Source organism: Oryctolagus cuniculus, chromosome 17, assembly GCF_964237555.1.
Source record: "Oryctolagus cuniculus chromosome 17, mOryCun1.1, whole genome shotgun sequence".
NCBI lineage: Eukaryota > Metazoa > Chordata > Mammalia > Lagomorpha > Leporidae > Oryctolagus > Oryctolagus cuniculus.
In genome coordinates this window covers 11,956,983-11,974,119 of record NC_091448.1, presented here as the reverse complement: position 1 = coordinate 11,974,119, position 17,137 = coordinate 11,956,983, and the positions used below count along the sequence as shown (strand labels likewise).

The following is a 17,137-nucleotide window of genomic DNA, read 5'->3' as shown; positions in this document are numbered from 1 at the left end:
GGAAAAAGCTGGGAGGAGCCCATCCTTAGCTCTTGGACTAGATCAGGGACATCACACACTTTTTTTTTTTTTTCTAGGCAAAAGAAAAGAGAAAATAGGTAGAGTGAGAAGGAGACAGAACAGAGTAGCACAAGCATATTGAATTTGAAGTTAGAGAAATGTGTTAAAATTCCAGTCCAGGACTTACTAGTGGCCACATAGGGTTGAGTGAGCTATTTTGCCTTCCTGAGCCTGATTATGTCCTCTCCAGGGCAAATAAAATAATGCCACTGCACAGGATTATGGTGAAAGTTACAAATAAGATTCACTCAGCCGAACGCTATCTCCTGCTGTCACTGATAGTAACAACATCAGCACCACACACCAAGGCTTCCTCCGGCTCCGCATGGCCAGAGCACGAGCTAGGTGATGCAGGTGCTTGGGTGTAGTGCTAAAGAGTTTGCCCTGTGCCTCGGGGATGCTGGGGTGCTGATTAAGCATTTCAGCGGGTGAATAACATAATCAGATTTAGGTTTAAGACTATCACTGTGACAGCAGTATGACAGTGGATGAGAGAACCAGGACAGAGCAGGGGAGGAAAAACGTGTATAAACATTCTTCCCAAGACAGTAATAATTACTCTCCCTGATTACACCATCAAGCAACTGGTAAGATCCCATCTGTTGATAACTATCAGCAAGCATAGGAACAGTGGCATTCAACCCTTCAGAAACAAAATTCATTGATGAAAACAGAATTTATAGACAAGAATCAAGAGATTTCCAAACTCATTCTCAGACCTAGTCAAATGGTGAATTTATAATCAAATTTCATTTCAAAGAGATCCTAAAGCATTTAAGCTCATTCTCAAACCATTTTACTCTAAATTAGTTCTTAGCCTGGGGCCCATCCATGGATGGGTTTCAGGCAATCTATGAAATATCTAAAAATCAGAGGCAAAATTGTCAGAGGATGGTTTTTTCCCCTCTGGAGAGTCACTACATAGCTTTCATAAGATGCCCACAGGGATCTAGAACCCAATAAAGGTTAAGAACCACTGTGTATATCTACTTATGGAACCGGCATTGTATTGAAAGAATTTTCAAGAGACAGTAATGTGTTTTGTCTGAACTCAAGGCTTCTGTAGCCACTTGCTCTTCTCCCCCAGTACCCGCCCCATCCTGTAAATGTCACCTGTGGTCTTCCAGCTGCTCAGACCAAGCTCCTGCAGGCCCTCTGCTCACCCTCCGCATCCTCCATCTCCAGGAGGTCCCACAAGCCAGGCCCGCTGCTCGGGAGACAGCCAGCGCCCATCTGTATGACTTGCTCTGCCTCAGGCCTTCTGCATTACAGCCACTCTCCCCAGCCCACCCCAGGGTACTGCCCTTCACTGCTCTATTCTTCTTCTGTTTTTCCCAATGGTATGTTTTATGCTTATTGTTTGTGTATTACCGCCCAACCACTATAATGTATGCAGCATGAATTCAGAGGATTTTGTGCCTGGTTTTTTTTTTTTTTTTCCAGTATTGCAGGAACTCAGTAATATTGACTAGATGGATTTTATTTGAGAATTTATTTGGCATCTTTGCTGTTACCATCCTCTGTATTCCTCTCACTACAACTCTCCCTTGTGTTACTTCTGCAGTTATACAGGATTGTTTGAATGGATCCCGTTTCTTTTCTAGTTCATCTCTTTATGTAACACAGTAATTGATGCAATAATAATTATTTATCTTTGTGGTTTTTTAGTTTCCCTCATTAACCTGAAAATTATATTTCCAGCAGCCACTTGGCAACTGAATAGTTCATCCCCGTCTCCATTTCTTACAGGTTCCTCAAATTCCACAGCATCCTGACTTAGTACAGAGATTCCTTTACGCTTACTGTAGTTTACTCGAAATTGCTATAATGTGATTTTGAAGAACTTCTTGTTGATCAGATATTATGATTCCTGTGTTTCACAACACTTTGCCGGGTGTTAATGTACCTGGCAGGGGTACTAATAGAACTGTTTTAATTGGCAATAGCTTTATACTTTATTGCATGCTTGTGGTTCTATGCTGGGAGCATAAGAGACATTTTTATAATGTGAATTGACATCTGCTAATTTGTCTGTTTTATAAGTTTGGAATTTTTTTACTAGGTATTCTTAAAGCAGAAAACATCTGGGCCTGACACACAGAAGTCTGGTTTTATTTGCCTGAACTCTTTGGAACAACAGTAATAAACCAGAGATCTAAGACTTTCTTAATGCCAGTTCATGTGGCAAAGCTTTTTTCAAATATGCTAATTTTAATGTTGCTGTGTTTGTTTTTACACTGTTTCAGGCTTTACAGGATGAACTGGAGAACCGCTCCAATCAGGTGCGATGTGCAGAGAAAAGACTACAGCACAGAGAACTGGAGGCCCAGGAACAGGTACGGGTCCTTCCTCCGCGGCTCGGCTGCTTGTTCACTTTCTGTAGATCAAGGAGCTTGCACGTGATCGCCCTTTTAATCTAGGAGACTTTGGTTGCATGTAACAGACTACTCCACCCACGGCTGGCATAAACAGTAAAATAATTCATTATAGCACAGAACGAGAAGTGTGTGGGTAGGGCAGGCTCTGGTCCTGGCCGGTTTCTGGCATTCTTGCGGCTCTTCCTCCTGTGCTGCTGTCATTCTTAAAGTGACTCCAAATGCCTAGTGCAGTGCCAGGCATCCTGCACAGAGCCACGCTCCCTGCGGGCAGGAAGGCACTGTCACTTCTGGGGTCTCCTGAAGAGTAGGGAACTATTGCCTAGAACCCTACCACCATTTCCCTTCGCATCTCATTGGCCACGGTAGGTCACATGCTCAGCCTGGCTTGCCCAATCCCTGGCAAGAGGACCAAGAGGACCAACAGTAGCCTATACCAACCAGGGTCCACCTGCTGGTGATGGAATTAGGGAAGGGAGGAAGAGTGGATCAAAGAGAAAAGAAATGGATGTTGGGTATGCAGCTAAACAGTGTCTACTTTGTCATCATTTTCAAATTAGTGGACATTATTTTACTTAGAAGCATAAATCATGTTTTCCTTTGAACTTTAATTTTCGCCCCTTTGTTTCTGTTTTGTTAATAAAATAAATGTAGCATAAACCAGAATAATCCAGCTATGACAATAGCTAATGACCTATTCTGTTTTCAAATGACAATTATTTTCACCCAACACTTCTGGTGATAGTGAATTAGATTGAGTGGTAATTTTGACATTTTAAAATAAAAGCCAGCAGTGTATCAATAGATACCATTAGTCTTACTGAAGCCTTGTATAAGTGCACTGTCCCCAGCCATTGGACATAGCATTACTAACAGTCTTCTAAGTGCTACCAATCCATTATGTAGAGAACCTGCCATAGGTATTGACAGGTGCTTATACTTTGCTTGTCTCATAGTAAAACTCAGTACAGGAATATTAGATTAGGTAACGTTGCCCTTTTGGGAAAGCTAAACACTGAAGTGAAGCTAGCAAGGAAGCTATATGCAACTCTGGAGGTTGTCTCCACCTGGGATCCCATGATAGGGGATTGTAGGCGTGGAACTAGCACCCAACAGGTGCTGAGAACTAATGCCCAGTGAATTGACATGACCTATGGTCCCTTCCTGCTCTCTAATAGATAATGTGTAATGTGTGTCTATTACTGTGTATATGTGTATATAATCGATACTGTGTAATATGTGTATCATATATGTATGCATCTGTCGTGGATGTATGACATGCATAAATATACATATGCATGGTCAATAATAGGATAAAAGAATAATATTCGTATAAAATAATCATTATACTTCATCATTTGCTTACAGGGTAACAGACTATACAAGAACCATTACACTTGCACTCCCTGGGAGGCAGCTTTGGGGGCTCTAGTAGTTGGGTCCCTGCTACCCAAATGGGAGAGTCATGTTGAGTTCTTGGCTCCTGGCTTCAGCCTGGCCCACTCCCAAGTGCAGACATTTGGGAAGTAGATAAGAGATTTCTCTCTGTGTCTCACTCTTCTCTCTCTGTCTCTGACTCTGTGTATGTCTCCCTCTCTGCCTTATAAATAAATAAATAAATAAATGTATGTATGTAAGGGGAAATATTACACATATTTCACTTAATCTTTACAATAACCATGTAAAGTCAATATTACCACTGTTTTATAGATGCCTCAGTAAAAACTCAGAGATTGAGTAACTCATCCAAGACCACACAGCTAGTACACAGTAGGGGTTGATTGACACCCAGGTTTATCTGAATCCCATGATAATTTTTAAGTTACATTTCTAGTTAATTTAAAAACATGGAGCTAGCAGTGATGCTGTTCCAGATGCCCTGTCCAGGAGCAAGTGGCCTTGACCTTCCAGGGGCAGAGAGAAGCGAAGAGCACGGGGACAGAGCAGAGCAGGTGTGTCACCGACGCAGACGGCCACGCAGCTGGAGCATGGCGTTGCTGCGAGTCTGCGTGGGCCTGGTCTTTTCTGAAGGTCAGCTGAGTTCCCTCCCTGGCCAAGGATGCATGCAGGTCAAAGAAGAGAAAAGACGAAATTCTTAAAAGCAGAAGTTCTCTGGAGAACTGGGGCTTCTCCAGTTTGTGGTAAAATATGACTGAAGGTAAAACTTTGTTGACATCACTTTAATTCATGGCAAAGCTTCACACAGAAAATTCCATAATATATTGAGAGTAGGGAAATTAAGAAATCCCGAATGAACAGTAGGGAAGGATTCAGGAACCACTTTCAGTCTTTTTTTTTATTGGCTTCTTTTTGATCATCAAAGTTGCTTTCATCTTTGTAGTGACAATAGCTTTTTAGAATATTTCTTAGACTAATTCCTGATATCTTCTATTAGGCTACAGTTTACCAAAGGAATGTCAGGAAATACCCATGGGTAAAGCTGAATATTTCATAATCTTTGCAACCATAAGATGTTGGGTTCTTTCCACAGATCCTGGGGTGTAGCCAGAGAGAAAAAACTGCCAGTTGTTTCAACAAAACTGCACAGCAAATAATGAGCATTTAATAAATACTGTTCATCTATATTTAATTCAATTTTTTATTTTATCTAAATTTAACCTGTGCCCTCCCCTTTCCATTGCTGACATTGATAGAAATAGTCAAAAATAATTAGAACGACTGTCATGGAATGTTTTTGGATCTGCTTACATATGAACTTTCTCAGGATTTCTAAAACATTGACATTATATTGTGCTTTTCTTTTTTGTCATCCATCAAAGCAGTTGCAATAACAGTAGCTAGCCTCACATCAGCCAATCAGGCAACTGAAACGTGTGCAGAACAGCTATTTAGAACTCTCTCCTCTTCCTTTTCAACTAAATATTATTATCCTGATACTGGTTGCATAAAGACTCAAAATTGAAACTGGCAGAATTACAAAGAACAATTTCCTAGGCTGCTTTTTTTAACTTGCTTGCTTAAAAAAAAAAAAAAAGAAACTTTAAACTGTTTCTGTTTTTCATTTAAGAAAAATTCCTCTGTTTTGATTCTATAAAAACAAAAAAAAATGAATGAGGCATTTTAACAAGTTAAGTTTTTAATTAAACACAAAAGGTTGCTTCTCATCAGGTCTCTATGGGTGGTATCCTTGCTGCCCACCACTTGCCTTGTGCCATCAGCTCCCCCACTGTGTCCTCACTGCGGCACGCCAGCACACAGAGAAGATGTGTCCAAGGGGTTAAGTGCCCCTCATGCAGGTTCAAAAGAAACAGCACAAACAAAATTAGAAAATACTCATTCTCCATCTAAGCAATCTTACAAAAACATGCTCTTTCTTTAATCTGTAAATAGTAAAGTAAGTTTAAAAAAAAAAACATTATTTTTATCCATCCCAGGAGTTAATAATTCCTAATTCCAGATAAGATCTGTGAAGGAATCCATAATTGCAGCAAAGGTCAGGAGATCAGAGCTCTGATCAGACATCCTTGTTGTGCAAGGAAACAGTCAGCAGGAATGGACGCGGCATCCCAACATACACCACAATGGTGGCGGGCCCGGGGAAGGACAGCGTGTGGCCCGCTTGCTCCCTGGTTATTATTTTCCATTGTGTCTAATGAACATATGCCATCTGTCACTTGGGTTCAGACAGAGATTAAAATCTGAGGTGTAAAACTAAAATGTATTTTTTTTTGAGCGGACAGTGTTTCATTATTCACAGTAAGACTGGATAATTTGATGTGATAAATTATAGAAAAGAATAGGAAGAGACTAAAAATGCACTCGGTGTTCTTTTTAAAAAAAAAAAAAAAGATTTATTTATTTGAAAGTCAGAGTTACACAGAGAGAGAAGGAAAGGCAGAGAGAAAGGTCTTCCATCCACTGGTTCACTCCCCAGTTGGCTGCAACAGCCAGAGCTGGGCCAATTCAAAGCCAGGAGCCGGGAGCTTCCTCCAGGTCTCCCACGCAGGTGCAGGGGCCCAAGGACTTGAGCCATCTTCTACTGCCTTCCCAGGCCATAGCAGAGAGCTGGATCAGAAGAGGAGCAGCCGGGACTCCAACTGGCACCCATATGGGATGCCAGCACTGTGGGCAGCGGCTTTACCTGCTATGCCACAGCACCGGCCCCTTGGCATTCTTAACACTGGGCAAAGCATGTGTTTATCACAAAGGTGCTGAGTGTGGTCAGCTTCTGACCTAACCTAACTGGATATCGATGCATGAGTAGCAAACTCCCTGTTTCAAAATGGCATGACAGGCTTTGGTTATGTTGGTCAGTCAGTGTCCCAGAAGATGATTTTAAGTACGCTCATCAGAAAAACACCGATACTGCAGAGATCTGATAAAGCAGTTACAGTGCTGAGCATTTCACGGGCGAGTCCATCCTCCTTTCCCCTGACACTTCATCACTCACAGACAGCACCAGGCCCCGAGGACAAAGCTGAGCGAGTCAGAGCTCCGGCCCTCAAGCAGCCTGCGCTCTGGCGGTGCAGGGGAGACAGACATCAAACGCAGACTCCAGGGCTGGCATGAGCGTCCGCTCTTTCTCCTGAAGGACTCTGGAAGCCCAGAGTGAGAAGAAATGGAAGAGCAGGAGCCCTGGGGCTGATTCCCGTTTTCCAGACCCTGGAGGGAAGGAAGGGAGGGGGTCTTTAGCCAGAAAAAGGTAGAGTGCCAGCCTGGGCAGGCTTGGGCCCTCGCTGAGTTGTGTCAGGAGTCGATGGGTCCTCAGAGGATCCAGCCCTTCCGAGGTGGGCAGAGGAGGGGCACTTCCCGCAGCCCCTGGGCTGCTGCCCCGTCTTTCTGCCTCGAGCTGTCCCTGGAGGCCTTCCTGGCTTCCTGGCTAGCGTTTTGTGCAGCAAGCTGGTTTCATTCTGAGCCTTATCCTGTGTGTCCAAGCATTAGAAGTGTAGACTTGTGCAGACACAAGGAACCCATAAATTGCTTTGAAATGTATAGCTACAGGCTGTCACACTCGCACATTTCAGTCACAGCTTGCAGTGAACAGCCTACTTGTGTAAGGCCTGGACACGTCAGTTGACTTTTCAAGGAATCTACTGACCTAAGTCTCAGTGGCAACTATGTGTGTTCAGGGGGTGGGATTAACAAGGGACAGAGGTTGTCCCAGAGACCACCACCGTGCCGCAGGGAGCACAGAGAGGAGAGGCTTCAAGGACTGGTGTGGGCCCATGTCACACCTTTGTCACAATGAATGTGTGACTTTCAGAAATCACTTTTCTCTGTGATCAGGCTCCTGATCAGTAAGAAGTTAGTAATAGTACCACCCCACAGGGGTCCTGGGAAGACCACAATAAGGTAAAATTTGTAAAAACACTTCCAAACTATAACACATGCAGAGGCAGTGTGTGTGGGTGTAGTTATTTATAGCCGAGAAGGAGACATCTGAGTTGGGCCTTAAGAGAGAGGAAAGACATTCTAGCTAGAGAACAGAACTAGATTACTAAAGTTGTACTTACGAAATGCGTGAAGTTTGTATTCCTTAAATAAAAGTTTTCTTTGCGGGGGGCGGGGGGGGGGGTGTGTTCAGGGAGTATTGAGTAAGATCTTGGCCGGGGGGTAATATCAGGAGGAAAACAAGATCAGAAAGTTAGTTTCGTTCATTTAATCCATCTAAAAAAAGAAAAAGTAAAAAATCCCTTTGTTCTTGAATATCTGCTCCTTACTAAACACTGTGGAATGTGTTAGGACAATCAGTGGCCAATCTTGGATGCAATGCTAAGGAGTTCAGTCATTTGTCAGAAAGCAGTTGTCAGCAATTGCGGTTTCTTCCTTTACTGGGAAGTGTTACATGATTGAGGTTATACTTTACAAAGATTAATCTGGCAGCAACAGATAAGATGAAGGCGAGATGAAAGGAGACCAGTTCAGAAGTTACAGCACCGCGGTCCACGTCACTAGTCACAAGAGGAATAGGAAAGACTTGAGCTGGGTGTTGTCAGAGAGTATGAAGCAAGAAGCTGATGTGAAGACACAGTTAGAGGGAAAATTCAGAGATTTAGAGGTAAAATGAAGGGAATGTACTAAAAATAATGCCAAGCTTTTCTACTGATAAGCTGGTATGTAGCAGACACCAGTATCATCTTCTAGATGTTGCATCTGAGATGGTAATAGGAGGCCATTTGTTTAGACAGGCATAGTTGAAAATCTGAATCTAGAACTCAAGAAAGAGCCCTTGGGGCTGGTACTGAGACACAGTGGGTTAAACGCCTGCTTAGGACACTGCATCCCATACTGGAGTGCTGATTTGAGTCCTGGCTGCCCTGCTTCCAATCCAGCTTCCTGCTATGTGCCTGAGAAAGCAGCGGAAGATGGCCCAGGGACTTGTGCCCTGCCACCCACATGGGAGACCAGGATGGAATTCCTGGCATCTGATTTTGGCCTGGCCCAGCCCATTTGGGGAGTGAACTGGAGAAGGGATGATCTCTCTCTCTCTGTCTCTCCCTCTATTCCTGTTGCTCTGCCTTTCAAATAAATAAATCTTTTTAAAAAGAAAGAGCAAGCCCTAGAGCTATGAACATGTGAGAATTACCTTGATGGGGAAGCAGCAGAGGCCCACAGCATGTGGCTGATGTTAACAGAAGAGGAAAGGGCCTTGGGCAGACCCACAGGCAAGACCGCACTCAAAGACCCAGAGAAAGTAGAGGAGGATGCAAAGAGGACTTAGAGGGAATAGGCAGGGAGGCCGGGGCAGAGCCGGGGGAGTCTCATCCCTTGAAAACAGGGTTCCCTCCCAGGCTTTCAGCCTCTGTCATCTTCGTGGCATCCACGTGCTCCTGTGGAATGGGACTGCTCAGTGAGGGCTTTGCTCCCCCAAGCCCCACCCTCAAAACAGCCTCAAAACACCCTCTGCTCCTCCTTCACCCGTGGCCCTGCAGCCCTCTCTCTGGTCCTCCATGAAAGCTCTCCCATCAGACTCACTCAGTACCTGGGGCAGGACCTGAGCGGGGACTGTGTCACACTAATCCTTGTATCCCCACATTTAGCCCAGTTCCTGGCCCACGTGGAGTTCAGTGGATAATGGGAAGAAATAGGGAGAGAGCAGGAGAGGAGAGAGATGGAGGAGGGGGAGGGAAGAGTAGCCGCAGCACCACATGCTCCAAGGAGTTTGAGGATGAAGAATTCCAGGTGTCACCAACCTCGGGTAAGGCCTTTGGTGTCAGGCCTCCTAAATACATGCTAAGTGTTTCTAAGCACATTCTTACCTGGACTTTTCCTTTAAAAAAAATGTTTTATTTATTTGAAAGGCAGAGTTACAGAAAGAGAGAGATCTTCCATCTGCTGGTTTACTCCCCAAATGTCCACAGTGACTGGGCCTGGGCCAGGCCGAAGCCAGGAGTCAGGAGCTTCTTCTGGGTCTCCCATGTGGGTGCAGGGACCCAGGTTCTTGGGCCATCCTCTGCTACTCTCCCAGGCGCATTAGCAGGGAGCTGGATCAGAAGTAGAACAGCTGAGACTTGAACCGGCACTCATACAGGATGCTGGCACCGCAGGCCACGGCTTTACCCTATACCACAGCACTGGCCCCCTCATCTCAACTTTCAATAAAATAAATTTATAGATATTCTTTTATCATTTTCATCTGGGGCAGTACTTCCATTGGGAGGATCCTTCACAGCTTCTGGTAGCTTCTCTGTGGGCCTCAGCTATTCCCCAGACACGGTAGCACCAGAAGGGCTCACAGGCCCAGTAAAAGTAATAGAAAGCAAATGCCAGCGCCCTGCCCTGGGCTGGCCTTTCTGCTCACCTCGTAAACAGGGCAGAGTCTTCTTCCTTGTCTGTCTCACAAGACGCCCTCAAAAGGCCAAAGCACCAAGGACATCAAAAGAGTCCTTTATTTCTTCCACGGATGAACCGAGCGTCCTGCCGATTCCTCCCCGGATTCCTGAGTGTGCAGGCTAGCGTTTGGTCTCTGTAGTATACACAGCTTTCAAGTCAGGCAGCTCTGGAGGCACCTTAGCTCCTCTTGCCTGTGACACCATTGCACCTACCGTCATTTGTATTCCCAAAGAGTTTCTGTGCCTCCCACAGTGCCCAATGATCTGGTGGAGAGTAACATGGATTTTAGGAGAACTAAAATCAAAACATCTAAAGCTCTCATTGGATAGCACTGCTTATCTTTAAACCACCTCAGTCATCATCAAGGGTAACCAACAAATCTATGGAGTCACAGGCAGCCTTAAAGAAGATGATGCGGTGGAGACAGAAAATCAATGCAACAATAATCATGACTTGCTTAAAGGAAGAATCAGTCTTCTACAGATTTCCAGGCCTTTAATTTCCATTTTCCATAATGGATTTTAAAACTCTGCTGTTGGCTAACTCATCTGCAGTGAAATCTATTTAAAAGTACCAACAAATCAAAACTACATTTTATCCCAAAGCACATTATTAAAACAGGAAGAATAATTGCAACAAAAATATAATTCAAAGACTTCTATTGACTTTTCATGTTTAATGGTTATTATTCTGGCTTGTTTCGAGTAATTTTAATAACCACAGTTTATTTACAAAATTCAGACTAATTCTTTTGTTCCCATGCCAACAAAATGCATTTGTTCCCGGACAGCTGGTGTGATGCATCACTCTAAGACTTGAGTTGCTTGGAGGGCTAGAACCACATTTAATTTTGGCCACATCTTGTTCTCAATGAGAGTTTGAATCCTTGCCCCTGTTTTCTGGGGGGGGGGGGGGGGGACAACACTTGAACCACAGTGTTAGGAACATTAGTAATTTTATTTAAAGATATATCTCATCAAGATATTCCTTAGCCACGAGTTATTCTAGTAGATTTCCATGGCAGAGAAAGTTGAACACTCGTGCCTCAAACCCCCCTAATGATTATGTGCCATGACCACAGCACCATTTTCTAGGGGTCCTGTGAAGAGGGAATGTGCTCTGTGCTTCATCACTGCTGCCTTCAGGGCCCCCTCCCTGGCTTTTGACCTCACTGGGCTTATTGTGCTGGGGATTAGAGGAAGAGGTGCTTTGCTGCATCTCAGATCCACGTGTCAGCAGAGTACCCGCTGCATCTCTGCAGCTGTTTCTCCTGAAAGCATTTTCTACATTGCTGAAGTGGCTCTTGGTCCTCACGGTGAACACTGGGGGAGAGCCACAGGATGACACAGGCTGTGGCTGTGGCTGAGGCTTAGGGACCAGAGTTAGGCTGTGCCTGCCCAGGGCTGAGTCTCGCCTTTTATTCCTATAATGAACCAATGTTATAATATATCCGTACTTCTTTTTTTAACTTTTTTAAGTTGTACAAGTTTAATGTATTTCATATATGTGGATTTAGGAACATAGTGATAATTCCTACCCTACCCTCCCTTCTGCCACGCTCCAACCTTTCTTCCTCCTCCCTCTCCCATTCCTACTCTTAATTTTTACAAAGATCTGTTTTCAGTTTACTTAATGAGCATATAGTTAACCATACACTAAGTAAAAGAGTTCAACAAATAGTATGAAGAAAAACTGTTCCTCAACAGAAGAGACAAAGGCAAAGGCTGTAAACAATTATTGAATCTCAAAATGTCCATTTCACTCTGATACACTACATTTTAGATACTCTATTAGTTACCTAGGATCAGGGAAAACATATGATATCTGTGTTTTTGAGACTCACTAATTTAGTAAGTAAAATGGTTTCCAGTTGCATCCATCTTGCTGAAAAGACAAGCTTTCTTTTTTTTAAGCCGAGTAGTACTCCATAGTGTATATATACCATAATTTCTTTATTCAGTCAACAGTTGATGGACATATGGGTTGATTCCATATCTAAGCTATTGTGAACTGTGCTGCAATGAACATGAGGGTACAGATAACTCTTTCAGATGCTAATCTCTTTGGACTTGGGTAACTTTCCAGGGGTGGGATGGCTGGGTCATGTGGGAGGTCTGTATTCAGATTTCTGAGGTGTCCACATACTATTTTCCACAGTGGTTGCACCAGTTTACGTTCCCACCAACAATGGGCCAGGGCTCCTTTTCCCCACATCCTCACCAGCATTTGTTGTTTATTGATTTCTGTATGAGAGCCATTCTAACTGGAGTGATGGGAAACCTCACCATGGTTTTGATTTACATTTCCCTGATGGGTAGTGATTCTGATCCTTTTTTGAAGTGTCTGTTGGACATTTGAATTTCTTCTCTTCAAAAATGCCTGTTAAAGGCCGGCACCGCAGCTCACTAGGCTAATCCTCCACCTTGCAGCGCCGGCACACCGGGTTCTAGTCCCGGTTGGGGCGCTGGGTTCTGTCCCAGTTGCCCCTCTTCCAGGCCAGCTCTCTGCTGTGGCCAGGGAGAGCAGTGGAGGATGGCCCAAGTGCTTGGGCCCTGCACCTGCATGGGAGACCAGGAGAAGCACCTGGCTCCTGTCTTCAGATCAGCGTGGTGCGCTGGCTGCGGCAACCATTGGGGGGTGAACGAACAGCAAAGGAAGACCTTTCTCTCTGTCTCTCTCACTGTCCACTCTGCCTGTCAAAAAAAATGCCTGTTAAAGTCATTTGCCCATTTCTTAACTGGATTGTTTTGCTGTTGTTGAGTTTCTTGAGCTCTTTATAGATTCTGGATGTTAACCCTTTATCAGTTGCATAGTTTGCAAATGTTTTCTCCCATTCTGTTGATCACCTCTTCACTTTGCTGAGTGTTTCTTTTGCAGTGCAGAAGCTTCTCAGCTTGATGTCATCCCATTTGTCAGTTTTGGCTTTAAGGTTACCTGTGCTTATGGGGTCTTTTCCAAGAAGTCTTTGCCTATGCCAATGTCTTGGAGAGTTTCTTCAATGTTCTCTAGTAATTTTATGGTATCAGATGATAGATTTAGGTCTTTGATCCATTTTGAATTAATTTTTTGTGAGGTGTAAAGTAGGGGTCTAATTTCATACTTCTGCATGTGGAGATCCGGTTTCCTCAACACCATTTTCTTTTGGTTTTATTTTTAAAATCCAAAAATAATTTAATCGAAATGACTTGTGTCAAACTTGTAAATTATGGAGGCACTTAAAACGTAAAACCAAAATGTATCATATACCATCTTTTAACACTGCTGGGTAGAGGGCAGGTGCCTGGCACGGCAGGTGTTAGTTATTGTAGTGTTAGTTCAAGGCCCAGCTACTTGGTTTCTAATCCAAATCTCTGCAGATGTGCACTGGAAAATGGCCTTAGAACTTGAGTCCCTGCAGTCCACGTGGGAGACACAGATGGAGTCCCTGGCTCCTTGATTCAACCTGGCCCAGCCCCAGCTCTTGCGGCCATTTGGGGAGCAAACCAACAAATGAGAGAGATTCTCTCTCTCTCTCCCTCTCTCCCTCTCTCCCTTCCTCTCTCTCCCTCTCTCTTTCTACCTCCCCTTACTTCCAAATAAAAAATCTTTAAAAATATAAAATAAAACTACTGGGCAAGAAGAATTATCGAGGACTAACCAGGGTAACCAAATCCAGTCTCCCAGGAAGATTAAAAGAAGATGTTCCTGAACAGTGCCCTAGGAAGCCTGACTGCTCTGGAGGACACCAAGCCCTGCATTAAAACTAAGTGAACAGCTTGGAAGAGAAAGTAAAAGGAGAGAGAAACAGTGATGGTAGAGGAGGGTGAGGGTGAGCCAGCATGGTTACAAGAGACAAATGTCTAATGACTTCTTACTGTGCATCTTATGTTCACTAAGGGATATCAAGCATTCTAGGATTGCCTGTGATTCCTCTGTTACTATGGTTCAGCTAGAAAAGATCCTTTTCCTAATGAGAAAGGCCTATTTTGAGATAAAAGCAATTGAAATCATTTATTGGTAAACATGACAAACCACAGACTTTTTAAAGATTTATTTATTTATTTATTTGAAAGGCAAAGTTACAGAGAGAGAAAGAAAGAGAAAGAGAGAGATCGTCCATCCACTGGTTCACTCCCCAAGTTGCCACAACAGCTGAAGCTAGGCCAGGCTGAAGCCAGGTGCCAGGAGTTTCTTCCAGGTCTCCTACATGGGTGCAGGGGCCCAAGGACTTGAGCCACCTTCCACTGCTTTTCCCAGGTGCCTTAGCAGGGAGATGAATCAGAAGTGGAACAGCTAGGACTCAAACTGGTGCCCATATGGGATGCCAGCCAGCACTTGCCTCAGAGCACAGATTTTTTCTTTAGATGAATTTCCATTTAAACCAGAAGTAAGGAAAGAAGGGTGATTTTTTAATACAACAGACAGTTTGGAGGTTAAAAAGGCTATTTGAATATTTGAACATGTTTTCCATCTAGATAGCCTGCTGGATTTCTGTCCAGAAGGACAAAACATAATTATAAAGAGTTCAAATCAAAGAATAACTTGTCATACTAATGGAAAAGTTGGAACCAGTGAAGAATATAACATAATTGGCATTAAAATTTCATGAAGTACAGGCCTATTTTGAACAATCTAATACTCAGCTCTCAGTGTAAAGAGATGAAATGGAAAATGTGGTTATCTCCTAGTATCTTCTGTTGTTGTAATAAAGAACATAGTTTAAAGATCCATTGTTAAGTTTACACATGAGATTTGCACTCAGGTTTAATCAGAAGGGGTGAGAAGTCAGAAGTACAAGGCACTCTGATGGGAGATTTCCTAGTTTTTGGTGATTAAGAAGTAGGAAAGTGGTGCTGGCACTGTGGCATAGCAGGTAAAGCCACTGCCTGCAGTTGCCGGCATCCAATATGAGCGTTGGTTTGAGTCCCTGCTCCACTTCCGATCCAGCTCTCTGCTATGGCCTGGGAAAACAGTGGACGATGGCCCAAATCCTTGGGCCCTTGCACCCATGTGGGAGACCCCGGAAGAAGCTCCTGGCTCCTGGCTTCAGATTGGCGCAGCTCCAGCCATTGTGGCCAATTAGAGAGTGAACCAGCAAATGGAAGACCTCTCTCTCTCGCTCTCTCTAGCTCTCTCTCACTCTCTCTGGCTCTCTGGCTCTCTGGCTCTGTCTCCTTCTCTCTCTGTGTAACTTTTTCAAATAAATAAATAAATCTTAAAAAAATAATAATTAAGAAAGGAATTTGCAACTTATTGGTCTTGGACCTGACATACTTATTTGGGGGCCTCTTCACAACACAGGTCAGGAGCAAGATTGACGGGAAGGGCACAGACATGAGGCTTGGATTCTCGTCCTGGTTGTTAAAGAAGCAGCCACAGAAAGGAGACAAGGATCCAGGGGGTGGGGCTCCAGGCCTGGCACCCCTGCTGGAATGGGAGCAACTGTTCATCTTATTTTTCTACGCTTCAGTTTAACTATTATTTGAATGAATTCCCCTCTAGAAAGAATAAAGGGAAAACTGAAAACCTAGACCAAATGTTCCCAAATGCTCTATTCATTGCATATGATTTTGAGGCTTTGTAATAAATGGTAAATCAGAATATGCCATTGCAATTGAATGACAGCTCAAAGTGAACTCTCTTTATAAACTTGGAAGTGAAACCTTCCAAGTGAACATTTAGTTCACCAAATATTTACTTCTCTGTGGCCTGGATATTCCTTGAGGCACAAAACAAGCAAACACTCTTGCTCTTGTGATGAAGTTTGCAAGTCAGTGATTGGTTCTTTGTAGCTCTGGTTTTTCTATATAAATTTCAGACACATTGTGCCAATTTCTAATGTCTGCTAGTCCATGAACATAGTATACCACCCTGCTTTCTTCAGGGATTCTTTAATTATTCTGTTATGTTTTAAATTTCTGAATATGTCTTCCACATACCTGTTAAACTTAATCCTAAGTATTTGACATGATGCTTGTGTTTTATTTATTTATTTTATTTTATTTTTTGACAGGCAGAGTGGACAGTGAGAGAGAGAGACAGAGAGAAAGGTCTTCCTTTTTTGCCGTTGGTTCACCCTCCAGTGGCCGCCACGGCTGGCGCGCTGCAGCTGGCGCACCGCACTGATCCGATGGTAGGAGCCAGGTACTTATCCTGGTCTCCCATGGGGTGCAGGGCCCAAGCACTTGGGCCATCCTCCACTGCACTCCCGGGCCACAGCAGAGAGCTGGCCTGGAAGAAGGGCAACCGGGACAGAATCCGGCGCCCCAACCGGGACTAGAACCCGGTGTGCCGGCGCCACAAGGCGGAGGATTAGCCTAGTGAGCTGTGGCGCCGGCAATGCTTGTGTTTTAAATAGCTTTTTTTAAAATTGTGTTTTCTTACATTTTGTTGCTGACCTAGAAATACAATTGGCTTTGTATAGATTCCTTTTCACACATTAAGGAGTTTCTTTATATTCTTACCAAGAGTCTTTTTTTAAAAAAGATTTATTTTTTATTTATTTGAAAGACAGTTACAGAGAGAGGTAGAGACAGAGAAAGAGGTCTTTCATCCACTGGTTCACTTCCGAGATGGCTGCAACAGCCAGAGATGCACCAATCCGAAGCCAGGAGCTTCTTCTGGGTCTCCTATGAGGGTGCAGACACCCAAGGACTTGGGCCATCTTAAACTACTATCCTAGGCCATAGCAGAGAGCTGGATTGGAGGAGGAGCAGCCGGGACTAGAACCGTCACCATATGGGATGCTGGCGCTCTAGGCCAGGGCTTTAACCCGCTGTGCCACAGCATCGGCCCCGCCAAGAGACTTTTCTTTGTTAAATCATAAATGAATGTTGAATTTTCTTAAACGCCTTTTCCCCATCTTTTGAGAAATTAATAGGAATTTTGTCCTTTATTTAGCTAATGAGTAAAATTCATAGATTGGTTTT

At 43.8% G+C, this 17,137-nt stretch overlaps 1 protein-coding gene across 26 annotated transcripts in view; it reads left to right on the top strand.

Annotated features, from left to right (window-relative positions):
* CEP112 (centrosomal protein 112) overlaps positions 1-17,137 on the top strand; it is a 521,685-nt gene that overhangs the window by 467,001 nt on the left and 37,547 nt on the right. For all 26 annotated transcript variants that reach the window (XM_051825862.2, XM_070060425.1, XM_070060419.1 and 23 more), the window contains one exon: positions 2,307-2,396. In XM_051825862.2, the coding sequence (XP_051681822.2) occupies positions 2,307-2,396 (90 nt within the window). The remainder of the gene's footprint in view (positions 1-2,306; positions 2,397-17,137) is intronic.